The 22,471-nt window shown below is 56.9% G+C and overlaps 1 protein-coding gene across 1 annotated transcript; it reads right to left on the bottom strand.

Annotated features, from left to right (window-relative positions):
- Window positions 1-424: 424 nt before the first annotated feature.
- Window positions 425-22,130, bottom strand: SLC41A1 (solute carrier family 41 member 1). The gene is made up of 11 exons (XM_045983311.1): window positions 21,744-22,130; window positions 18,993-20,034; window positions 11,464-11,571; window positions 10,298-10,369; window positions 9,524-9,668; window positions 9,244-9,390; window positions 8,481-8,628; window positions 7,574-7,653; window positions 6,511-6,645; window positions 6,044-6,192; window positions 425-2,981 (listed from the first exon to the last, which is right to left on the bottom strand). Exons 2-11 carry the CDS (start codon window positions 19,365-19,367, stop codon window positions 2,796-2,798), a joined length of 1,545 nt encoding a protein of 514 aa, XP_045839267.1. The 5' UTR covers window positions 19,368-20,034; window positions 21,744-22,130; the 3' UTR covers window positions 425-2,795.
- Window positions 22,131-22,471: the final 341 nt, after the last annotated feature.

The raw sequence follows: 22,471 nt of genomic DNA, 5'->3' as shown, positions 1-22,471 counted from the left end.
TTGCAGTCCATTGTAAATTTCTAAGGGCTTCCAGGGTTGAGCACAGTGAAGGCACGTTCTCAGTACTCGACAAAGTAGAGCTGTTAATAATTTTGACCTGACCAGATGGTAAGACTCTGCAGTGAGGGAATCTTACCCCACAGACGCTTGTGCCCCTCAGCACGGTACCCGAAGGAGGCAGGCTCAGTGTGGGGAGGGCGAGGACACCACACTGGCTTCTGGTCTGTGTCCCAGAGCACCGCTCATTTTCAGTAAATGACTGATGTGCACTGTGGTTTTTCCTAATCACACATCTCTATTTAAGAGCTGTTTCTTTTCTGGTCATGCTCTGGCCCCTTTCCGTTTCCGAGCGAGGACCGGCTGGGACTCCAGAGGGGACCGCTCTCCGCATTAGGAACCAGTCACCATCTAAATAAACGTCCTCTTTATTTTACCAAATATAATTTATCAGTTACGTTGACATTTGTCAATTCAGTTATAGTAACTATAAATAATTCTCTTAAACACAGTTCTGTAACTTTTTAAGGATACAAGAGTAAACCAATGTCGCTCCTTGCAGCCAGGCCAAAAGTACACGCAGTTTGTGCAATCAGGGGAAAGAAACGAATCTTCCACGGAAGAGTCCACTTCATTTTCTTTCCCTCTCACCCCGCGGTCCTCTCTCTGCTCACGCACTTGGGGCTGGGGGCACGCCCGCCTTCCTGCTTCTTCGGCAAAGGAGGCTCCAGAGTCTCCTGGCTGAACTCCAGAGATGAGGAAGAGGGGAGGGACTGGGGCCAGGGCGACAGGAGGACACAGGGGAGCGGCCTCAGGGGCAGAGGAACTGGTTTTGGTGCCTGTACAAGAGTGTGTGCAGCCGTGTTCGCAGGTGGACGGCAAGGCGAAAAGAGGGCCCGAGGGGAGAGCAGCAACAAGCCCGGGCTGGTGTTAATGAACTCTGCCGGCCCCAGCCCCAGTCCCGTGGCCTCTACCTTTCCTTCCAACTCGAAGACTCCAGAAGGTGGCGTGGGTGGAAATGGAGGGAAAGGACAGATAGTGTCTGGAGGAACTGGCCAAGTTCTGGGGATGAGGCACAGGATTGGGAGGACCCGGGGTCACTGCCTAGCCTGCCCCTGGAGGTGGACCTTTTCCGCTACAGAGAGGAGGGTCGATGGCGCGGCTGCGGATGGGGAGCCTAGGAAATAACCTGCATCCGAACACTCAGATTCGCACGCATGCGAGTGTGGACAGATTTCTCATCTGGTCAGAGCAATGGGTGGGGCGGATGCCGAGGCTCCCGTGTTCCCCAACGCTTGCGCTGGGCAGAGAAGGGCAGCTGCAGCCGGTGCCGTCCAGCCTACTGGGTCCCAAATCCTCTGTTGCACGGCTGGTGAGGACAGGTGGAGGGAAGAAAAGGTGAGGAAGGGTATAGTTCAGGGAAGCGAGCTGCTGGTGGAGCGACGGGCCTGGGGGTCGGGCCTGCACAGAGGGGAGATCAGGAGGCAGAAGCCGGCCCGATGACACAGATGCAAACCCTCCTAGCAAGGAAATTTTCTCCGCCAGATTGGAAGGAGCACAAGGCCTTTGTATCTGGGGATGAGGTGAGCTGAGAGCCGGCTCCCTGACCGCTGGCACAGGACCTACCACGCGGTCACTATCGCTCAGTGGAAGCCTCAGACCACGGCCGCATGGGACTCTTCTTGGGGAGGCTGTGTACTGGCTGAAGGGGTGATTGAGCGCGGGATGGATGAGGGCAGAAGCCAAGACACAGGAAACCTGACCTCCACAGCGCGACAGCAGGAGTGATCTCGGGAAGTGACGGGGACTCAGGTGACCACATGAAATGTCCTCGGTGGCAATGAAACACCCTCGGTTGCCCTCCGCCTCCCAACCATACCCCGTGTCCTTGCTCCCTGTCCCTAATCTCGGAACCCAACCTGGCAAGCTCTGGGAAAGCTAGAGTTGAGAGACAATTAGACATCAAGATTGAACAGAGATAAACAATCGATGCTCTGGGCCCCGGAAGGATGGAGATCTTCGTAAACCTGTTGGTGGACTTGGGTCAATAGAGAGACCAGGCTCCGGTTCATTTCTTCCCACTGTGACAGTCAATGGGAAGAAGACCAAAGGGAGGGGTTTGCCGTGTTTATCAGGCAATCGGGTAAGAGGGGTGTGTGCAATTTGAATGCTTAGTCCACCTCAGTCTTTTTTGGGACAGAGGGCCGAGGATAGGGTTAGGGTTACAAGGGGCCAGGAGCAGCTATCTCTTTACTAGTGCTTTGAAGTTGGTCCATTTCTAGAAAAAAGTGTGTGTGTGTTTTAGGGGCTGGCAGGCAGGGGAGGGGAATGATACTTATCTCTCTGTTCAATCAAAAAAAAAAAAAAAAAGAAAAAGAAAAAGAGAGAGAGAAAACAAAAACAAACCCAAAAAGCCAGAGCCCACGCACAAAGGGTTTCTCATTAGGGCCACGACTGAGTATGCTAAAGCTAAACCAAACGTCCCCCAACCCCAGAAGGAAACCCCCGCCTCAGTCCACCTCACCTGGAGGCACCCACCATGAAATTGCACTTGGTGATTGTCTCAAAAATCTACTTGTACTGCTTATCTCAGTCCATCTGTCCTGTCGGAATTCTTGCTATACAAACTTGGCTCAATGTATAAAAATTCCCATTGAAAATAATGAGAATTCGGTATCAAAGTGAAGTCCTAGAAGGAGGTGGGAGTGTGGAGTTGGGTAGGGGAAGGGAAACAAAAGAAAAAAATTTGAACAGAAAGTGCATGGGGCGGGGAGGGGGTTAAAGGTGGAGTGACCAGGCTAGTCCCCGACATCCGTGTCTCGGTCCCCAATGAGCCAGAGGACATGGAAGCTGAGTGCTAGGAGCCCAGTGCCAAGCAGGTCCCCCAGAGCCGTCAAGTACGGGATGGAGAAGTTGTCTGGGTCCAGGCCCCGGCCCCACATCCAGTGCACCATCCAGTCTGCGATGTACAGGAGAATCAGCACCTGGGGAGACAGACGGGCCCGGCCTATTGCCATCCCCTCTCTCCAGGGGGAGCCAGAGGCCACTCAAGAGAGCACATTCTTTGTAAGCCTGGGCTTGGCCAGCCACAGTCCCTACGCGGCAGATAGCATCTTTCCACCCCAACCAGCCTTTTATGTTCCTCTGTTGCACAGTCACCGCCTGGGGCAGACAGTCAGCATCCCGAGAAGATGCTGCTACTCCCCAGGACCTCCCCAGCAGCATTACATCCTGCCCCCAAGTGGACTGAACGAAGGACCCCAGTGCCTGCCACGGGGGCCTCTCCAGGGGCCTGGCAGGGGGCTAGGGCCTGGAGCTGGCTTTTCTCGCAAGGATTTTTCCTTGGGGCAGAATGGAATAAGGACAGTGTTTGAGGCTGCTGCCGGCACAGCTGACTGAGGAACAGTCGATTACCCCAAGCTAGTGTCCTCCTGGCCTTTTCCATTCTGCTGTTGTGGGCTCAGACAATGCAAACCTAGTTTAACGTGAGCCCAGCAAAACCGAATTACGTGTAAAGTCGGCCGAATAGAAAGCAGAGAGTGCACATCAACTCAAAAGACATTTTGGATTATCTGCTGCTTTATCTGTGCCCTTGTGTCCCTTCCATGTCTACAGATCAAGCATGATCTCGACTAGACCTCTGCTAGTGGGCCCAGGACCAGTGGCATCAACAACAGCTGGGAGCGGGTTAGGAATGCAGAATCTCGGGGCGCCTGGGGGCTTGGCTGTTTGCATCTCTGCCTTCAGCTCAGGTTATGATCCTGGAGTCCCAAGTTCGAGCCCCATGTTGCGCTCCCTGCTGGGCTGGGAGTCTGCTTCTCCCTCTCCTTCTGCTCCTCCCCAGCTCATGCTCATGCTCTCTCTCTCTCCCTGTGTCTCTCAAAGAAATGAATGAAATCTTAAAAAAAAAAAAAAAAAGAAAAGAAATGCAGAATCTCAAGTCCTGCTCTTGATCTCCCCAGTCAGAATTGCACTTCAGCAAGGCTCCCATACGCTCTGAAGTTGGCAAAGCACTTGATGCGCAATACCGGGGAGAGTGGGCAGGCCTGCATCTTCTCTACACTCAGCACCAGTCCTGACATCTGGGCTCCTTAAATGACCGCACCTGCGTGAGGCTGAAATGCTTTCTAACGGTAAATCTCCAACACAGTCATTTGGGAGGGAGGTTTTACTCTTGACTGTACTTTGCAAAAACTGTGGTATGTAAATTCTACCCTAAGGGGCTCAGAAGCAGGAAATGGAGACCTTGGGCGATCCTGAAGCCAGAACTGATACCTAATTTTAGGCCAGCTTTGTTGTTCTCCAGTCTTCTCTCTGAGGCTCTGACACCCTTCCTGCTGCCCCACCCCCCCCTTGCACACAGCTCCCTGGTGCTCCCATGGCCTGCCCCTGGCCCTGTGTGAGGGCCGGTCCCCCATCGCCTTGCACCTTTCCAGCAGCTGCAGAAGAGTCCCAAACAAAGAGTGTGACCAGGACTTTGGGACATGTTCCAGGAAGGGCATGGTAGCAGCTGTCCGCTCATTCCAGCCTCATTCCAGGGACACATGGCTGAGCGGAGGGAGCAAAGCAATCAGGAAGCACTCTCTAGGGGACTCAGCACCCCGCTCTGGCCCTCCACAGGCCCAGAGGAGACCGCAGAGGTGAGAGTAGGAGCCCAGGGATTAGCCCCAGCAGCAGGCCCTCGGCATCTCCCTGTCACAGCCCCCCACCCTGCTTTCCCCACGGAGTATACTTAACTCCAGCTTGCAAGGGGGGGGGGGGTTGCAGCGAGGCAAGAGCCTATGGCTGGTTCTCGCTAAGCTGTCCCAACACACAGTCCTTTTAAGGTTTGGGGTGAGGGGCTGGAGGATGAGTGCTCACCCAGAGGGAACTGGTTACATGAAACGATGTAATCTATAGGGCAGTAGAATGCAGCCGTAACAAAGCAGGGTGCTCTTCTCTTTATGTATCCATGTGGAATGATCTCTTAAGATCAACTGTGCTGCGAAAACACAGGCTGTGGACAGTGTGTAGAGTGCGTGATGGGTGTGTAAAAAAAAAGGGAGGAAAACAAGAAAAATTATATGTTTGCTTGTATAGATATAGCAGGAGCTCGAAGGATATACAAGACATGGACCGCATGGACGGCTGGGAGGAAGACGCTGGGTGACAGAAAGAGGGCGGGAAAGAAGAGCTTTCACTGTGAACCTTTAAAAAGTTTTGAATGATGGGACTGTTATTATTACTCAAAAGTCAAGTCTATGGAAATTGACAATGTCTAACAGGGTGAGTGCGGCCCCAAGGGGAGCATAGGAGGGGGCTTGTGAGGGGGGAACAGTTCTGTGTCCTCATGGGTGCTGGACGGACGGATCGACACAGAATTACACACAAGCGCGTGCGTGCACAGAGGTGTGCGTAAAGCTGTCGTCATCTGAGTAAGCCCCACGGACTGTTCCGAGGCTGACTGTGGCTTTGCGATGGGGCTGATCTACATGAGAGGCTCCTGGTGGGGAGACCGGCTGAAGAGACATTAGGCCTCTGTGTACCTCCTATTTGCAGCCTCTTGTGAATGTATAATTCTTCCAAAATAAGTCGAAAAAATAATGGGCGGACACTACCAGGGAGAGAGCGGATCGTGTCACAGAACCGCAAGGCCGGGCAGGATCCCGCAGATGACCCAGGGTACTGGATCTGACACCGTTTTGAGCTCTGAAACCCTTCATTCAAACGACGTCTTCTCAGGAAGCCCCAGCATGCAAAGCAGGCAAGAGTTCTGGGGCCAGGCCAGTGGGGGCGGCCCACCCCGGGCCCACCTGCCCGGCACCCGACAACCACCACCTGCCCACAAACCACTACCTTGGGGCCATTCCTCTCAACTGGCAAATGCATCCCAGAGGCTCAGAGAAGTGAAGCGACTGGGCCCCAGTCACACAGCACGTGAGTGACCCTGCCAGACCCACACCCGGTTCTCCGGAGCCCCTGTCCTGTGTTTCTCGGCCAGCCAGGCCCAGAGCACGAGGCGGCAGAGGGGGTGGCAGGCCGTCCCCGCGCTCCTGCCCGCCTGTACCTGGAGCAGTGCGGCTGTCATGTAGAAGATGATGAAGATGAACGTGAGCGTCGTGTGCCCGCCCTGCATACAGCTGATGGTGTAGAGGAACACCAGGTGTCCTGGAACCACGAGGAGGAAGAGGACTCGGGCCGAGCGAGAATTCACATCTGGGGCCAGGGGACAGAAGGGGGGAGGAGTGAGGAGGAGGAGCCCTGGCCCCAAGCTGGAGGTGCCCCACTATGCCCCAGGATGGCAGGTGGCTGACAGTCTCTACCTCGCCACCCCAAGGTCCCCTGCCCCAGTGGCGTCCCAGGAAAGGACAGCCTCCCTGCCTAGGATCTGCTCTCCAGAGAGCCAGTGCGGCCCGGCAGAGAGGGAGAAGCGACCTAGCCAGGTCCCAGCTGTTTCTGAAGGGAGGTTCCCTCACTGTTGGCCCCCTCCCTCCAGGGCTGGCACGGACCAGGAGGCTGGGACTCTGCCATTACCGGGACTGAAGAAGGTCGTACAAGGACTGGGGCAGCGGCGAGGGGTTTGCTCAGAGTTCTCCCCTGGCATCCCATTCATGTGCAGGAAGGTGGAGATGCGGCTGGCCTGCACGGCCACCAGATTGCCCCCAACACCTGCAGAGGGACAGAAGTGCTTAGATGGGGTGGAGTGAGGAGTGGGGAGGGCATGACACATTCACGGGTCCCCAGGAGGAGGGTGAGACTCCAAGAAGGAAGACAAAGATTACCAACCCCCCCGCTCCAACCAGGGAGTCTTCTAGGTTGCTTCTATCCTCCCCTCTATGGAGACACGGCTGTCCCACGTGCCCCCAGGGGGACTGAGAGCGCAGGAAGGGGCACCGACAGATCTGCCCACTCAGGCAGCCCGACTTCACCAGCATAGCCTGCGCACCTGCTGGCCCACCCAGCCGAGGGGACAAGGCCTTGCCCTGCCCAGCCCCTCTCTGAGCCGACCCAGGCAACCCACGCTCCTGTGCTGGTTCCAGGAACCAAGGTCAAGTGTCAGGTTTGAGCTCTGGACTCTGGGGCCTGTCCTAGGAACCCTGTTTGTTGTTTGCCCTCCCAGCCCCGACCTCTTCCCTGCTCTTGTCAGCCCTGCCCGGAGCTCTGAGAGGCTGACTACAGACCGCGTGCCCCAGGCTCCCTTGCGGGCTGCTTCTCATCCGGTTTGTTCAACAGGAGCCACCAGGACACGCTCTGGGAGGGTGGAAGGAGGGCGAGCTCAGGTGGTTTTTTTTTTTTTTTTTTTCCTTTATCCCTCTCTTTCTGGCAGTGGCTTATCCCCGTCGGGAGCAGAAGAGTGTTCTCTCTAGGCTCCTGTAACATTTTTTTCTCCCCTTGACCCTTGAGGATGAGGGCTTCCGGCTGTTGCTCATCTCTGGGTCCCTCCCCTGCTCCCCCCTCTGTGAGCAGCCGGTTCGTTAGAGTCTGAGCTATCTGAGCCGGATGCTCTTGCTGCGGGAGTCCTGACTGATACGAAGGCCCCCGTGTCCTCTTCTCCCGCCCCTCTCCTTTTCCCCGGCAGCTGATGCCAAGACCTCACCATTAATGACAGGCGTGAAGACGGCCATCCCTGCAAAGTTGGGGTCAGAGACAGTCTTGTCCAAGATGAGGCCTCCCACACTACAGACGAAGACAAAGTGACACAGAGATCACTGAGATGTTGTATGTCAGCTCCGGGGAGGACTGGCCCATCTGGCCTTGGGGAGCAAGGGGCTCCCAGGGGTCCCTTGTCTCCTTTCCAGAACCAGTTGCTGCTTATAATATTCAGACTTGGCACAGTGCCCCCCAGAGCAAACTGGTGGTGTAGGGTCAGGCCCCAGCCACCTGTACCCGGCCCCCAGGTTGGCGAGAGGAGCCCGGGGCGAGCCGCCCACGAGGACCGCTGGGGTTTTGCCCACTAGTCCCCCTTGTGGTAACAGCACTGGGCTCGTCCTCAGGAACCACCTCCCTCAAACACAGCCCCTATGGTTCAGGTGACATTGTTCCAAGGATGGCTAGGCCCCAGCCCCAACCAGTCAGAGCAGCACATCCCTGAGGCCACAGTGAGACAGGGACAGCCATGTGATTGGACGAGAGCCAGTGAAATTCTCTGGCGGGACTCTGTGGAACTGCGGACAGACTTCTTCCCGCCGGAGTTAGAAGGAACCTCGAGCCACAGGCCATCAGAGGGAAAAGCAGAACCGAGAGAGAGAACACCACAGCCCAGATGGTGTGATCAATAGCCCTGAAACCAGCTGTGCCCTTCTCGTGCCCTAAGCCAGTGCATTCTACTTTTCAAGGAAACCCACGTCAGATGGTTTCTGTCACAGGTGACAGAAGGCCATGGAGCTGATACACTCTGGAAGGTGTTTCGAGGCTCTGTACCACTTTTTCTCTCTCTAGGGCTCACAGGGGGTCTGCGGCAGGGTGAGAGGGGGTGAGGGTATGTCCCGAGGGCCCGAGCCTACCTGCTGATGGCCATGGCGATGATGACAGGCTCCCAGCCCGAGTACAACACCTCCCTTGTGGCTGGGCTCCGTCGGGCCAGCACCACCCACACAGGCAGCAGGGCCACGAAGAAGGCACACACCAGGGGGTAGATGTATTGCCAGTCATCTGAGAGAGGCAGAGAAGAGGGAGGTGAGCGCTGCAGCTGCCCGCGCAGGCCTGCCCCGGCTCGGCCTGACAACGATCCTGCAGATCCGCAGGAACCAAAAATGCAACACAACACGCAACACAACACAACATGGGACCTCACTGATCCTCCCTGCAAGTCTGGGGGCGGGGCGGGGAGCCTTGTCCATTGTGTGGACGAGAAACCAAGCTGAGAGCTCCCCAGGCCTGGGGCTAATCGGGGGCAGAGACCAGCTTCCAACATCCCCTGCTTGGAGACCCAGAAAGCTCCGTCTCCCCGCCCCTTCCCCATGTTGCGGGTGGATTCCAGGCTTCAGCTTCTCTCCTTCAGCCTTTCCCCTTTACTCCTCCAAGGTAAGCAGGAGTCTGCAGGACCAGGCAGGCATAGAGTTCTCAGATACTCTCCCCTGTGGCTCTGCTGCCTTGTGTGACTTTGAGAGTATTTAGCCTGTCTCCAAGCTCGGGTACAAAACTTCGCTCCAACCAGGTGGTTGAGAACACGGAGGAAAGACTTACACATTTGTAAACCTACCGCCGTCTCCCCACATCCCACCCGGGGATCCACCCTGGTCACACCCCCAGTGGCCTCAGCCTCACCTCGCTCTAGGTAGAGTCCCCAGCTGATGCCTGAGAGCAGTGCCAAGGTGATGAGGTCACCCAGGCTGGCGGCAATGGGCGTGGCCACGTTGTCTGGGTTGATGCCAATCTTTCGAGAGCCAATGATGACCCCGATCATGATCATACCTGGGGAGGAAGGGGAGGGACCGGGCAGCGGAGAAGAGATAAAGGGGTATCAATGAACAAAAGGAGAGACTGGAGGTGCCAGGCCCCGCGACACCTCTGAGGCCGCCCCCCTGCCCCTCCCTTCCTTCCTTACCCAGGACCAGGGAGGCGATGAAGGCGGTGGCCACGCTGCTGGCACAGAGCAGGAAGGCGTGCGGGATACTGAAGTGGCCGTCCGGGATCCAGCCGAAGACAACGGCTGCGATGGACGCCAGGAAGCCCACGACCGTGGCCTGCACCTGAGGCAGGAGTGGTAACTCAGAGCGCCCAGGAGCCGCGGGTTTCCTAGCGCGGGTCGCCCGAGTGCTGGGCCAGCCCTCTGCCTGACTCTTAGCAGCCCCAGGAGGCAGGCGGGGCTGGACTGTACAGTCCTCCCAGGCCAGAATGATGTCTTTATTTATTTAGTTTCTCCCCAGACACTAGTCCTGGGCAGTGCACCCCGCAGGAGCCGGTCATCCCTCTGGGGACTGGGGTGAGAATCAGCAGAGCCTGAGCCTGTAGTCAGGAGACAAGGCCGGGACTCGAGCGGGGAGACCCCCAGTCTGGAACCCGTGTCGCCTCACACAGAGATTTGACAACGGTGGTCGAGGCCAGTCCAGCACTCCTGAGTCTGGTTTGTGGGAACTCGAGCCCAGCGGACCCCTGCGAGCTGGGCCCTGACATGGGACCAGCTGGGGCCCTCCCCGTCTTGGCTGCTTGCCTGGGAAGCTTGGTTCCCTCCTAGAGCCGCTTCGGGAGCGGCCAGCTCGGCAGGATGCTGGCGCCTCACTCACAAGCTGGCTGGGGCTGAGCTCAGTCTTTCAGATTCCTGACCGGGGCGGGGGGTGGGGGGAGCTTAGCCCACCCTCTCTAGTCTCTGCTTTCTTACCTGGATGAGGGCCATGTTCCCAGTGATCATGCGCCAGAGCTCCTTGGGTGTGTCCATGTGCCCAATGTTGGCCTGGGAGAGGGAGGGCAGGGGCTGGAGCTCCAGGCTGGAAAAGGCCTGCGGCTCCTTCGTTAGGACCCTGCCGGGATCAGGAGGCAGTGCACGGGGTCTAGGACTCGGGGACCGGGACGTAACCCCCAGGGAACATGAAGCCGCATCAAGGAGGCCAGAAGGAAGGAGCTAACAAGCCTGAGCTCCTAGAGCTGGGTGGGGGCAGAAAGGAGGCTCCCAAGGCAGCCCCCTCTCTTGTCCCCCTCTTCTCAGGACTGGTCCACCCTGTGCGCTGCTCATCCCAGGAAGCCCATGCCCGCCTGGGTCAGAGGGACCCGATCCCTGGCCCTGAAGCCAGCCTGCCATTCCAGTGCAGGACACAGCAGCTGCTGGTGCGGGTCTGAGGCTGCAAGAGGGTTTGGGAAGAACGAGGTGGCCCAAGAGTCCCCCGGAAGTCAGGCGTGGGCGGGCTGGACCTGACTGTTGCTCTCTCTGCTGCCTCCTCTAGACTTGTAGCCACATGGGCCAGCCCTGCCCCCCGGCCCCCCAGACCCCCTGAGCTTTTCTGCTTCCCACCTTCCACCCCAGAGCCCTGTATCCGGTTCAGTCTCGGGACCATCATGGCCCATCTACGGGGCTGTGGGCAGGGGGAGTGATAAGCAGCCCCCTCTCTATTCCCTTAGTGAGGAGCAAGCTGCCACGAGGGAAAGGGAACGGGACGGACAGGGGGCTGGGAGGGCCTGGCTCCACTCCTGCCCAGCTGCGGAGCAGGGCTGGAGATCAGAGGAGGCCCCCATCTGTGCAAGTGGAGGGACCAGCGTGATGCTCGCGGGTCAAAGCTGCACAAACAGTCACGAGGCGGGTTGCGGAGCAGGGGGCGAGGCAAGAGTCCAGGGATGGCCGGGACATCCAGAAACCAAGCCTGGGAACCACTCCGGGCAGGGAGCCCCTGCGCAGGAGCAGGACACACAGGCCGGGATCTCCCCACACCTTCCCACCCCAGCCCCACACTCCGGGCCTGGGCTCTGGGGAACGGCCTGCAGTGAGCTCTCAGTCTGGCTCCGCGCTGCCCCGTGTCTTCCGTGTGACCCGTGTTTCCCCGCCAGGATACTCACTGCAGTGGACAGCCTCGACGCCAGGGTCATTTCCAGGTTCCCCTTAAGCCCCAGCAGCGCAGGCACCAGGATGAAGACCTCTGTCACCTTCTGGAAGACTTCCCAGTGCTACAAGGTGAAAACAGAACCCAGGAATTTCAGTGCCCCCAAGAGCTGGCATCAGGTTGAACAGATAGTCTGGGATCAGGGGCTTGAGGAGGAAGTGGAATCAGCAGGGCGTGAGCAAGCCGGCCGCCTTTTCGCCAAGAACCCTGGACCCAAACCAAGACCACGGTGCTCCAAGAACACAGCCCCCCCTTCTTGCCACCCAGAAACGGGGAGACACAGAGGTGCTCTTCCAGGCGGGAGACCCCAGCCTGGCTCTTCTCCTTCTGCCTGCTTTCTGGAGCCGACGGACAGGAAGTGGGAACCCACAAGGCCATCAACCCTGGCTAGCTTATACCCAAGAACTCCTTTGTGATCCCCCCTCAAATAGCAATTCCCAACCTCTTTGCCTTCAGCCTAGTTTCTCCGTGGCCTCGGCCTTGGGTGGTGTTGTCTCAGCTGTGAGAGCTGGGCACCATGGGGCTGGGCTGCGGCCGAGGAGATTCGAGTTTGTTTGGTTTCTGTGTCCGAGGGCCTTGGGCCTCAGCCACAGCAACTCTCCTCTTCAATAGGCTCTGAATTAACACCAGGGCCCCCAGACCTCTGCGTGCTGGCCTGCAAGAGGCTTCTTATGTGTCCTCTGCAGTCCTTCACCCCACATAGCTTCCCCAAGCTCTCGGTTAGGAGAGGCGAGTGTACGCCCGCAGGAAGAGCACTGGACTAGGAGTCAGGAGACCTGGGTTCTAGTCCCAGGCCCATCAGGCCTCGCTCCCCTACCAGCTCCGTCAGCTGAGAGCTAGTTCAGTGCCCACTCTGCGCTAGGCTAAGCGCTCTCCGTGCATTTGCTCATTTCGGCAGATCAACAGTCCACTGCGGTGGGGGCTATTTTGATCCCCATTCTGTGCATAAGGAAAGTGAGTTTCAGAGGACACTGTGCTTGTTCCTGCTAAGGGGGAAAAGCCAAGGAGCCAGGATTGGCTATTTGAAAGCTGCTTTAATTGCAAGTGAAACTGAAGACTTGCAAAAAAGCCTGGGATTGCGCCTCCCTGCCGGGCTGAGGGCCACATGGGTTCCTTTCTTTGTTCTTTATTTGTTTCGGGAATGGAACATGGAACGCCTTCAGGTTGGGAGGAGGGGGCAGGCAGCCAGGCAGGCGTATGGAGGTTGATGAGGGGGTCAGGAGGCAGAGTGCTGTAGGTGTGAGGACACCGGACTGAGAGCCCCGGGGTCTCCTTCAGAGACGACGGTGATGGGCCTCATGATATGTCCCGGCGTCCGCCCACACGGACCAGCGTGGGGACATCAGGCACACTATGGGGGCCTCAACCTCCCGACTACAAAATGTACAATCCGGGGGCCACGTCGGAGGGTCTCTAAAGGCAGTTTCGGCATTGACACTCCACAGCTGACACACTGCTAATCAAACCCATGATCCTTATACCTTAGGATGTTACTAGAAAGACACCCCAGGAGATAACAAGTGTCAGCACGGGTGTGGAGAAACCAGAACCCTTGTACACTGTTGGTGGGGATGCAGAATGCTACACTGTCTATGGGAAACAGGAGGAGGTGTCCCCCCTAAATTAAAAATAGAACTACCATGGACCCAGCAATCTCGCTGCTGGATACGTATCCCAAAGAAGTAAAGCAGAGTCCTGAATTCATGTTTGCTCACCCATGTTCCTAGCAGCATTATCCACAATGGCCGAGAGGTATGAGCAACCCAGGCGTGCACGGGAGGATATGGACACGCAAAGGGTTTTAGAGACACACATCCAGCGGGATCATATCCGTGCTCTAAAAGGAAGGACATTCTGACCTGTGCTACAGCAGGGATCAACCTGAAGGACATTATACTAAAGTGAAATAGGCCAGTCACAAGAAGACAAATCCTGTGTGATTCTACTCATGTAAGGTGTCCAAAGTAGTCAAATTCACAGAATTGAAAAGTAGAATGGTTGGTTGCCAGGCGCTGGCAGAGGATTTAGTGTTCAGAGTTTCCGTTTTTAAAAGATGAAAAGTTCTGGAGATGTTTCACAACGATGTGGATATACTTAACACGACTGAACGGTATATTTAAAAATGGGTGAGGTGACAAACTTTGTTAGGTGTTTAAAAAAAAAAAAGTAATAATAACAAAATATGAGCAAGGAATAGCAGAGGGGGCCAGGGCTAGGGCCAGAGACCCGGGGAGGCTGGACACTAGGAGCGCCTATAAGGTAAGGATTTCTCTCCTCTTGTCAGAGTGCGTTTTGTTGGGCGGTGTGCCTGTGTGATGGGGGGACGTCCACACCAGGACCCTGGGGGAAGGGCACATCTCCTTAGGGCTACAACATATGCTGACCTGAGCTCCTGGTCTGGTCCCTCACAGGCGGAGGGCCTAGGACTCGCTTCAGGGGACCCCCTCTCCAAGACTAAGGATGGGAAAGAACCCCCTTGCCCTATTCCTTCTCCCCTAGCAACAGGTGCTGAGCTTTGAGGTACCCCCAGGAAGAACCAGGCCCTTGCAAAATGCTGGAAGGGATGCGAATCCCTTCTCACTCCCCCGGGGTGCCCCGAGAGAAGGCAGGGGAAGTCCTGGAGGAACTCGGGCACTGTTGCTCTTAGACACGGCTGGTGCCTACCACTGGGCTTCCAGTTCCCTGCAGGTCTGGCCACACTGGGCTTTGTCTCATCCTTTCTCACCTAAACTGGACCGAAAGTGGACAAGCAGCTCCAGAGAGGGGAAGAATTCGCCTCGGCTCCCCTCGTCTCATGAGGGCGGCTGACAGGGGGCTTTTGAAGCTTCTTTCGGAGCACAGCCTCATACCCTCCTCCCTGCAGACCACCTGCCCCTCCCAGCTGCCAAGCTACCAGTTTTGTGAGCTCGCCCGTGAGGTGTCTGTGACGGATATGGGCTGGTGGCATCAAGGAGCCTGGACAGACATATGCTAAGTGTACGCATGGAATATTGTCTCAATTGTTTGTAAAGAACACTGTCGTTGTGATGATTTAAGGACAAAATGTAGGGAGCGCAGCTAAGCCCCTCTGGCTGCCCCCATCAGCACTCCCAGAGCCCTCTGCCTCCCAGCAGACATGTGAGCAGGACGTAGAAGGTATAGGGTTTCAGCAGTGATGAGCTGGGAGGCAGGCCAGGGGAACAAGGCGCCACAATACCAGGCCCTGTGCAGAAGTCTTCCCAGCCCACACGGAATTCAGCCCGGGATCTCACACCACCTGACCTCCAGCCCGGGGCTGGCCAATGCCTACACACATTCTCCACCCACAGAACCTTCTCAAAGAGGCAGCTCAGGCGGGGGCAGGGGGAGCCTCTGACACACACACACACACACACACACACACACACACACACACACACGCGGGGGGGGGGGGGCAGAGGCTGGGGATGTGGAACCAGCCTGGGGGGGCAGGGCAGCCCTGAGGTTGAGCGGGTAGAATGTGGCAGGGGAGACAGTGAGCGTCTCTCTTTCTTCCTTTGGCCTAATTCAGGCCCATCCTGTTCATCCTGGCTGGGAGTGCCTGCCTGCCCCTGAAGCCGAACCTGTCAGCCAAGCCTGCGCCCACGCCTTCCTGCTCTGCTGGGGATAGGAAAGGGCACGTTCCAGGAAACACTGCCCCACTTGGCAGGGGGAGGGCGTCCACAGAGAGCTGTGCTTTGCAGAAACGTCGCTCCTCTTCCCTGTCTTTCTCCGTCCTAGAGGGGCCTGAGGTTGGGGGCTCAGGGGGCTCTGCTATCCAGGGGTGAGAAATGAGACTGCTTCCCCCATACCCCCAAATTATCCTGATTCAAAGCGATCACCCTAAGTTTTAGACCGCAGCAGCCCAACTGGTACCCCTTCTCTGTCCTTCCCTCTTGCCTCTTCTGTTCCTCACCTCCTCCAGACCCATATACTGACTCCTGCCTGCTTTGGAGTATTCAGCTCTGAGCTCTCCTCCCCACACCCCACACCCCACATCGGGACAGTAGAAGCAGGGAGGAAAGTCATAGCCAGGAAGAGTTGGAGTCAAGACATTAAGATGAAAATCCCTAGAGGTAAGCTCTGAGCACCAGGCTGTGGGAGGACCCCAGAAGCTGGGCTGGGTTTGACCTTGTGGGGTAAGGACTGAGTCAGATCCCCTGTCTGAGGCTTTCCCCCTCTGCAGGCATCCCAGGCATCCAAGGAGGGGGGCCTCAGGGCAGCGCCTGGGTATTCAGGGCTGTACAAAGTGTGAGAAAGGAGGTGGTCCAGAAGGATGGGTTCTGAGAGTCCCATCCAGCAGCGCAGGTGGCCCTGGGAGCAGGCCAGCCGGGGGGACCGCTTCTTTCCCCCCCGACTCCACTTTCATCTTGGTGGACTCCTCCATACACACAGCAGGGAAGGGAAGCTGGAGGAGGAGGTGTTTGGGCGAGGGGGTTGTCTCCTTTCCTTGAGATCCTCAGCAAGTGAGTAGTGAGTTAAAATAAGGACCTAAGGATCCCACCTGTCTTAACACAGCTGGGAATTCTGAGGAAGCAACCTTCCCCAAACTTCCCCACCACCTCCTGTCTCCCCTATCCGTCAAAAGGCTGACAGCAAAGGGGAGTGAGATGCCCCGTAATGGCCTAGGACCAGATTTGGGGGGGCGGGGCCCAGAGCACAGGTGGCAGATCCAGAGCCAACCATGTTCAACCCGCTCCTGTCCCAACGTGGGGCCCGATCCTGCTTTCCTTCCTGAATATCATGGAAATTGGCAGCCACGGTGGGACCGTGGAGCAGGTGGCAGTCCATTTAGCCTTTTTCTACTTCTGGCTGGTACACCAGCCCCTTATCTCACTGTAGAGGCTGGCTGTGCATGTTGACTGGGCGGAAGGGCAGATAAGAGGCAACAGAAATGACCTTCCAGAAAGAGACTGAATCTTCTGCAGTAGTAGGGAGATGGGGGGCCCTGACCAAGGAGACACTGGCACCAACTCAGACTTCTGCTCATTTGCTCTGAGACGCTGGGGACACTCTTTAGCCATCTCTTCCAGATGGCCCGAGTCTCTTAGGCACTCCCGGATTCTGTCTCACTGAAGGCCAGCTTAGCTTATGAAAGGGGGATGTGAGTGTGAATCCCTAGAAATCATCCTGCTCTTCCTGAATCTGAGCTTGTCTACCACCCCTCCCCTGCCCCTGACCTTTGCCTCCCTGGGTGTGGAATAAGAATGTCCCTGTGGTCCCATGTCCTGGTCTTTCTGCACCCTCCTCCTCCCCTGATATCACTGTAGCCATCTGCTTCAACCCAGCTGTGGCAGGAAGGCTGGGGGAGGGTGGGCAAGGACAAACCAGCCATTGTCATCCGCATCCAATGGACCCTAGCTCTAGGGGTGAGCCTAAGGGCCACATCGAGGGCAATTGCTGGCCCTCTGTGGGCATGTTGGGCAGGCTCCAAAGGTCCCTACCAATGTCTCTGGCTCATGGATGCGGAGGGTGGTGGTGGGGAAAGATGTCAGAACCCTCTTCCAGCTCTGGAATTTTCCGAGTACGTGGGAATGGGGTGGGGGTGGGAGACTGCTAAGGGCCTTTGCACTTGTTCGCTTTAGAATATAACTCCAATTGTTCCAGATTCTGAGCCACCCTGTTCTTCAAGGGAAGACACAGAGAGCAGACTCCTCCCTAAGTCTTTAACCAATTGGTGAACCATGGACATGGTGTAGGCCATAGAGGTTAACGGCACGGCTCTGAGTCAAGATGACCAGGGACAAGTTACCCAATCCCTCTAAGCCGAAGGTTCCCTAGCTACAAACTGGGAGATGATTACGTTTCCTCCTCACGGGCCTACCTCCAGAAGGGCCCAACGAATGCTCCCCATTACTGTTATTAGTACCCAGAAAATAAACCAACTGGAACCTGGTGCTATGCCTCTATGTAAGTACCAAACCAGAACTCAAAACTCTTACGAATTAGAATCGAGGTCACAGGAGAGGAATAGAAGAGGCGAGAAACTGCTACCCCTGTCTTATTTCTCCTCCTGCCACCGCCCCCCCCCCACTGCCCTAGGAGGAAAAGCAGCCACTAGGGGGAGGGATCCAAGGCCTGCCTTCCCAGCTCCAGCCTGGCTTCCCAATCTCCTTGAGGAACAACCTGGAAGATAGTTAGGGGAGAGGGACGGCAGCACATTCTGGCATGACAAACACCATCCTCATTAGCAACAGGCTTCTCCTAAGGGCTCAAGTCAACGTGGTCCGGGTGGACACCATTGACAGAACCACCTACAACCAACCACCCTCGGTCCCCTGGGACACCAGCATAGTGACCTCCATCCACCAGCAGGCCTCTCTGCATCACTGCACCGGTAGGGCTGGCTTGGTACTGAGAGGGGATACTGAGCTCCATGTCCTCCTGGGAGATTTCATGTTTAGGGACAAATCGGAAGGTCCCCAGGGCCAAGGCCAGATCTCCTCTAGTCTTTGCATTTCTCCAAGTACCTAGGACAGAGCTCAGCATGCAGCAGGAATTTGATACCTGCTAATGATTAACTTTGATAACCCTAGAGCCTTGGGGGAAACTCTACACGCTTGTCATCCTGAACTTCAAAAACTCTCCCCTGGTAACAAGACTGGGATGATGTCTTGGACCTGAAGGTTCTGGGTGAGTCCTAACCTGTCGTGCGTTACACAGCATATTCCTGGCTCTCAGCTTCCAGGTCCTGGCAGTTCCCATCCTTAATTTTACCCGGTAGCCCCACAAAGAGCCCTCTTTGCCTAGGGCAGGTTCATGAAAGACAGGTAAGAAGCAAAGAGAAGAGGGAGTTCTGCCCAGGCCCGGTTCCATCCTGTCCCCATTTACGCCCCATAATTAGCACTTCCAGGTCTTGCCATGTCAACCCCCCACCGCACCTCCTGCCCGAATCATGCATCAGATAGCATGTGCCCACCCCCGTTCCCCAGGGAGATCATGCCAAGGTTACAGGCAGATAAGCAACCCAGAATGCCTTTAAGAACCTTCCCACTTAATCTGAGACCCTCTTGGCAGCCGAACAAATTCCTGCCCAGCAGGAGGATGGAGGGGAGACTTGAAACGGAACTTTCTACTGTGGCTATCCTTGAAACCCCAAGTGACGGGAAAAGAAAGCATAAAGAGGAGTCCCATGTAAGTGTCTCCCCTACGGAGCTGGGCTCGGGAGGAATGCCCGGGAGGGACTGCAGGCAACAACCTCATTCCATCTCTCCTCCTCCAAGCCTGAGCTCTGGAACAAATTCTGCTTCTGTTAAGCAATGCTGCGCTCGCTGACCACCTAATCAGGGCTACTGGGCTTCCTCAAGCCTTCTGTAGAAAGTAACTAGACCAAGAAGAAATCGAGGACATGATCCAAAGGGAAACGGTTCTAGGAAGCAGCCGCTGCTTCTCCCAGGGAGGTGGAGAGAAAGCTACAGGAGTTGGTTTCCCGGGAGGAAAAAAGTAGCCCTGGGCTCATGGTCAAGAGCTGCCCTAGGCAGGTCCTACCTGCACGATGTCCAGCACCATGCCAGCAGCCACAGTCCCAAAGCCTGCCAGGAGGAAGGGGAACAGCACTTGCAGCCCGATGGAAAAGGAGGTCTCCTTGAGTGGGGAGGGCGGTGCAGGGCCACGGTCCGTGCTGACATCATCACTTTCATTGCTCTGGCTCCCGTTCTCTAGCAGGGCGTCCTCCTCCCGGACCCCCTTGGCGTTGGCCCGGGACTCAATCACCACCACCTCCACCCCGGCCCCATCAGGCCCCAGGAACTCAGAGGTCCCGGCCAATGGCTCTCGCCCGGGGCCATCTGAAGAGCAGGGTGAGGGAGCAGGGCCAGTCCCGTTGAGCTGGTGGGTGTCCTTCGGCTCTGGCTTAGAGGACATGACGGGAAGGGAGGAAGGGAAGGGGGACCTTTCCTTTCTCTCTCCCTCTCTTTTTTTCTTTTTGCTTTCTCTCTCCCTAAGTCGGGAAAGCACTTAGTCTTGGGATGAACCCAGGCTTGGGCGCCGCAGGGCCTCTTCCCGCGGCTCTCCGCTCCTACCAAGCGCTGCAAACACGGATCCAGCGACAGGCAGCCCCATCAAGCACTGCAGCCGCGAGCTGGAGGGAAGCAGGAGACCCCCCACCAGACTCCGCAGCCAGCCACCAGGGGTGCAGAGGCCTGACTCCGGCCGGCCAGCGTGCTGCTGCGGGGAAATGTATCTGGCCTCTTATCTTCTTTGGTTCTGAGCAGCAGGCTCCTCAGAGCCGGGGGCATCCAGTGTAGAAGAGCCCAGCCAAGTCTGGGGCACCCTCGGAGGTGGCCCTTCTTTCATGAAAAGTAGCCTGAGTTCGAATCCTCCAGAAAGCAGCCTTGGCCTAGGGCTGCGGCTCCAGCTCACGCCTCTGGCTGGGCTCCTTCGGCTTCCCACAGCTCCTCTGGCTCTGCTGGTCCCGGTGCACTGTCTGCTGTCCTTCCCCTTTCCTCCAGAGATTTCCTTCCTTCCTGGGAAGAACTTGCACTGCCCCAAATCCCTGGTCCTTCAAGTCACGGGAATCTGCGTGAAACACCTGGTGTGGGAAGGAAGAAGACAAAAAAGAGAATGTCATGACAGGCCGAGGACAGTTCATACCCAGACGACTTTCCCACAAGGTAGGCATAAAGGGTTTGCTGATTTCCTTGTTCTTTTCACTAAAACTACCCATTCCTGCCCTTGTGACCTCTGCAGGCCCAGCAGGAGCTATCCGTGCCGTCCTCCTGCCCAGCAGCCCACTGCCGCACAGGGATCACCGCTGGTCAACAGCAGTGAGATGAGGCCGGCCTGGGGATTGGGACGATGTGGCACAAGAGACCTTGACATTGTCTTCTCGGCAACCAGGGGTGGACAGGGACGTCCTCAGGGAGATCCCTTCTCGAATGCTCATTAAAAACTCAGGATTATTTAAGTGTGGTCTCCCAGTGGGGTCAGTCATAAATTCAGTCACAAGCTCCCTGCCACACAGCACAGACACCCCACTGTAGAAAGTGATTGTTTACAGTCACAAGACAGCTGCACAAGACAAACAGGCAGAATCTGATCATTAAATGAGAGTCTCCAGACCCCCAAACGTCCTAGCCCCCGAGTGGGGGAAAACAAAACAAAACTAGGAGGACTCCCTGGGCAATGGGGCAAGGCTGCCAGACCAAGGCCAAGAGCCAGAGGCCTACCCACTCCTGCCCTTGAGAGTCAACAGTGTTACAAAAAGCTCAGACGCTGACTGGGATCCAGGCTTCTGTCTCTACTTCTCTCCCCCTGCTCTTGGCCCTGTGGGTCTGTCAGATAGGACAAGAGAGTTATCTCAGTTTGAAGGGGGAGAGGGCAAAACTACTGGTTATTATGTACACGTTTCAGTTCCCTAGGTTCGCCCTGTTCCCCTGGGTGACTGAGAGTTGGATATAGTGGAATTCTAAAAAAAAACAAAAACAAAAAACAAAAGCAGCAACCAAAAAAAAAAAAAAAAAAAGTAAAACACAGCAAAGCAAAATACAAAGCACTATAAGCCAAAATGCACTTTTGCTCCCAAAGGCCACCGTCTAGATGGAATGGCCCCACTTTTCTTGTTTAAGGAATCCCCAGGCCCTGATCGCACTCTATCCCGTTTCACCAAAATAGTTCTTACGAGGGGAAAAATAAATTTAAAGAGAATTTCCCTAGGTAGGATGAACAAGTACTTAAGTATTCCAGACACACACAATTAGTCAACTCCAGTTTGGGAAAGGGTGATTCAAACTCCAGTAACTGACCCATGGGAATTGTTTTCTCTTTCTATGGGCTCAAGTCACACATCCAGATTCCCTTTTCCAAACTCCTAAAACACAGTCTTGTGGTTCTCTCAAAGACCCTCACTGGAGATACAGAAACTGCCTTCAGGGCGGGAGAGATGCCCCTATGCCAGCAGCGTCTGCTAGAACTTGACCCTCCCTCCTCCTCCCGTCTTCCTGCCAGGCCACCTAAACTGAAAGGGGGCTCGCAGGAAGAGAAGCCTGTCCCTCACCCCACTCCTTCCACTAAAGACACTCCGGACGGGCCTAAGGCCCTCAGATGAAAGCAGCAAAAGTGAACCAGGATGCCCTGAGGAGGGAACAAAAAAGACCCGTTTCAGTATCCGCAAACCCAGGGGAGGGGGAGAAGTAACTGGGTGGCCTCCCCCGCCTCTCTCACATTCAGACTCAGCAAATGCGCTGCGCGCCAGGGCTCCCGCCCTCCGCCACCTCCCGCCCCAGACCCCACAGGACTGACCTGCCTCTCGCTTGGGAGGAAGGGGGGCGCCTGGCGAGTGGCAGCAGGGACCCGTGGTCTCGGGGGGTGCAGGGCTCCCCCTCTTCTCATCACTCCTCCTCGGCAGTCCTCCTCGGCCCCCGGCGTGCCCCCCCCCCCCGCACCCCCGGCCAAGGCGAGCGTCCAGCCGCGACACCCGGCTCGCTACATTTCGCCTCTGCGTTACAGCGAGGCCGCCGCTCAGCTTCCACTAGGGGTAGGTGGCCGGGGAGGGCAGGATATACCGCCTCGGGCCCGGGCGGGGGGGACCCGGACGGGGGAACCGCGGGGCTGAACTCACTCGCCCCCAATCGCTTCTTGCCCGCGGACTCGGGCCCGACTGGTTGGCTGCTAGTGGCAAACGTGATCTGGGGCAGACTGGGTGGCACCCCCCCCATCAAAAATAGGTTCGGGATGGACAACGGCAGCAGCCAATCGGAGGCCGGGGAGGGGGCGGGCTCGGCCTCGGCCCGGCCCCTTTCCTTCGCTTTGTGCCCGGGAGGCGGGGCGCCGGGGAAACGCAGTGCGAGGAGTGACGGGAGCTGCGGGTCCGCGGGCGGTGTCGCGAGCTCGCGGGTCCCCTCGCTCGGCGGCCGGCGACCCGAGGTTCCCGCTGGCCGGCGCTCGCGGCGCAGGGCCACCTCCTCCGGGGCCGCCCCGCCCCGCCCCGCCGTGCCGGGAGCCCCCCTCGCCCTTTAAAGGCGTGTGCG

The sequence above is a fragment of the Meles meles genome, chromosome 17 (genome assembly GCF_922984935.1).
Source record: "Meles meles chromosome 17, mMelMel3.1 paternal haplotype, whole genome shotgun sequence".
Lineage (NCBI taxonomy): Eukaryota > Metazoa > Chordata > Mammalia > Carnivora > Mustelidae > Meles > Meles meles.
Note: the sequence above shows the minus strand (reverse complement) of the source record. Positions and strands in the feature narration are given on the sequence as shown.

Excerpts from the sequence above, each read along its gene's own strand:
- SLC41A1 (XM_045983311.1), bottom strand. The coding sequence starts at position 19,367 with ATGTCCTCTAAGCCAGAGCCGAAGGACACCCACCAGCTCAACGGGACT. Across the intron at positions 9,669-10,297 it reads GGAACATGGCCCTCATCCAG|GTGCAGGCCACGGTCGTGGG; the intron begins GTAAGAAAGCAG and ends CTCCTGCCTCAG. Across the intron at positions 2,982-6,043 it reads TGACAGCCGCACTGCTCCAG|GTGCTGATTCTCCTGTACAT; the intron begins GTACAGGCGGGC and ends CTGTCTCCCCAG.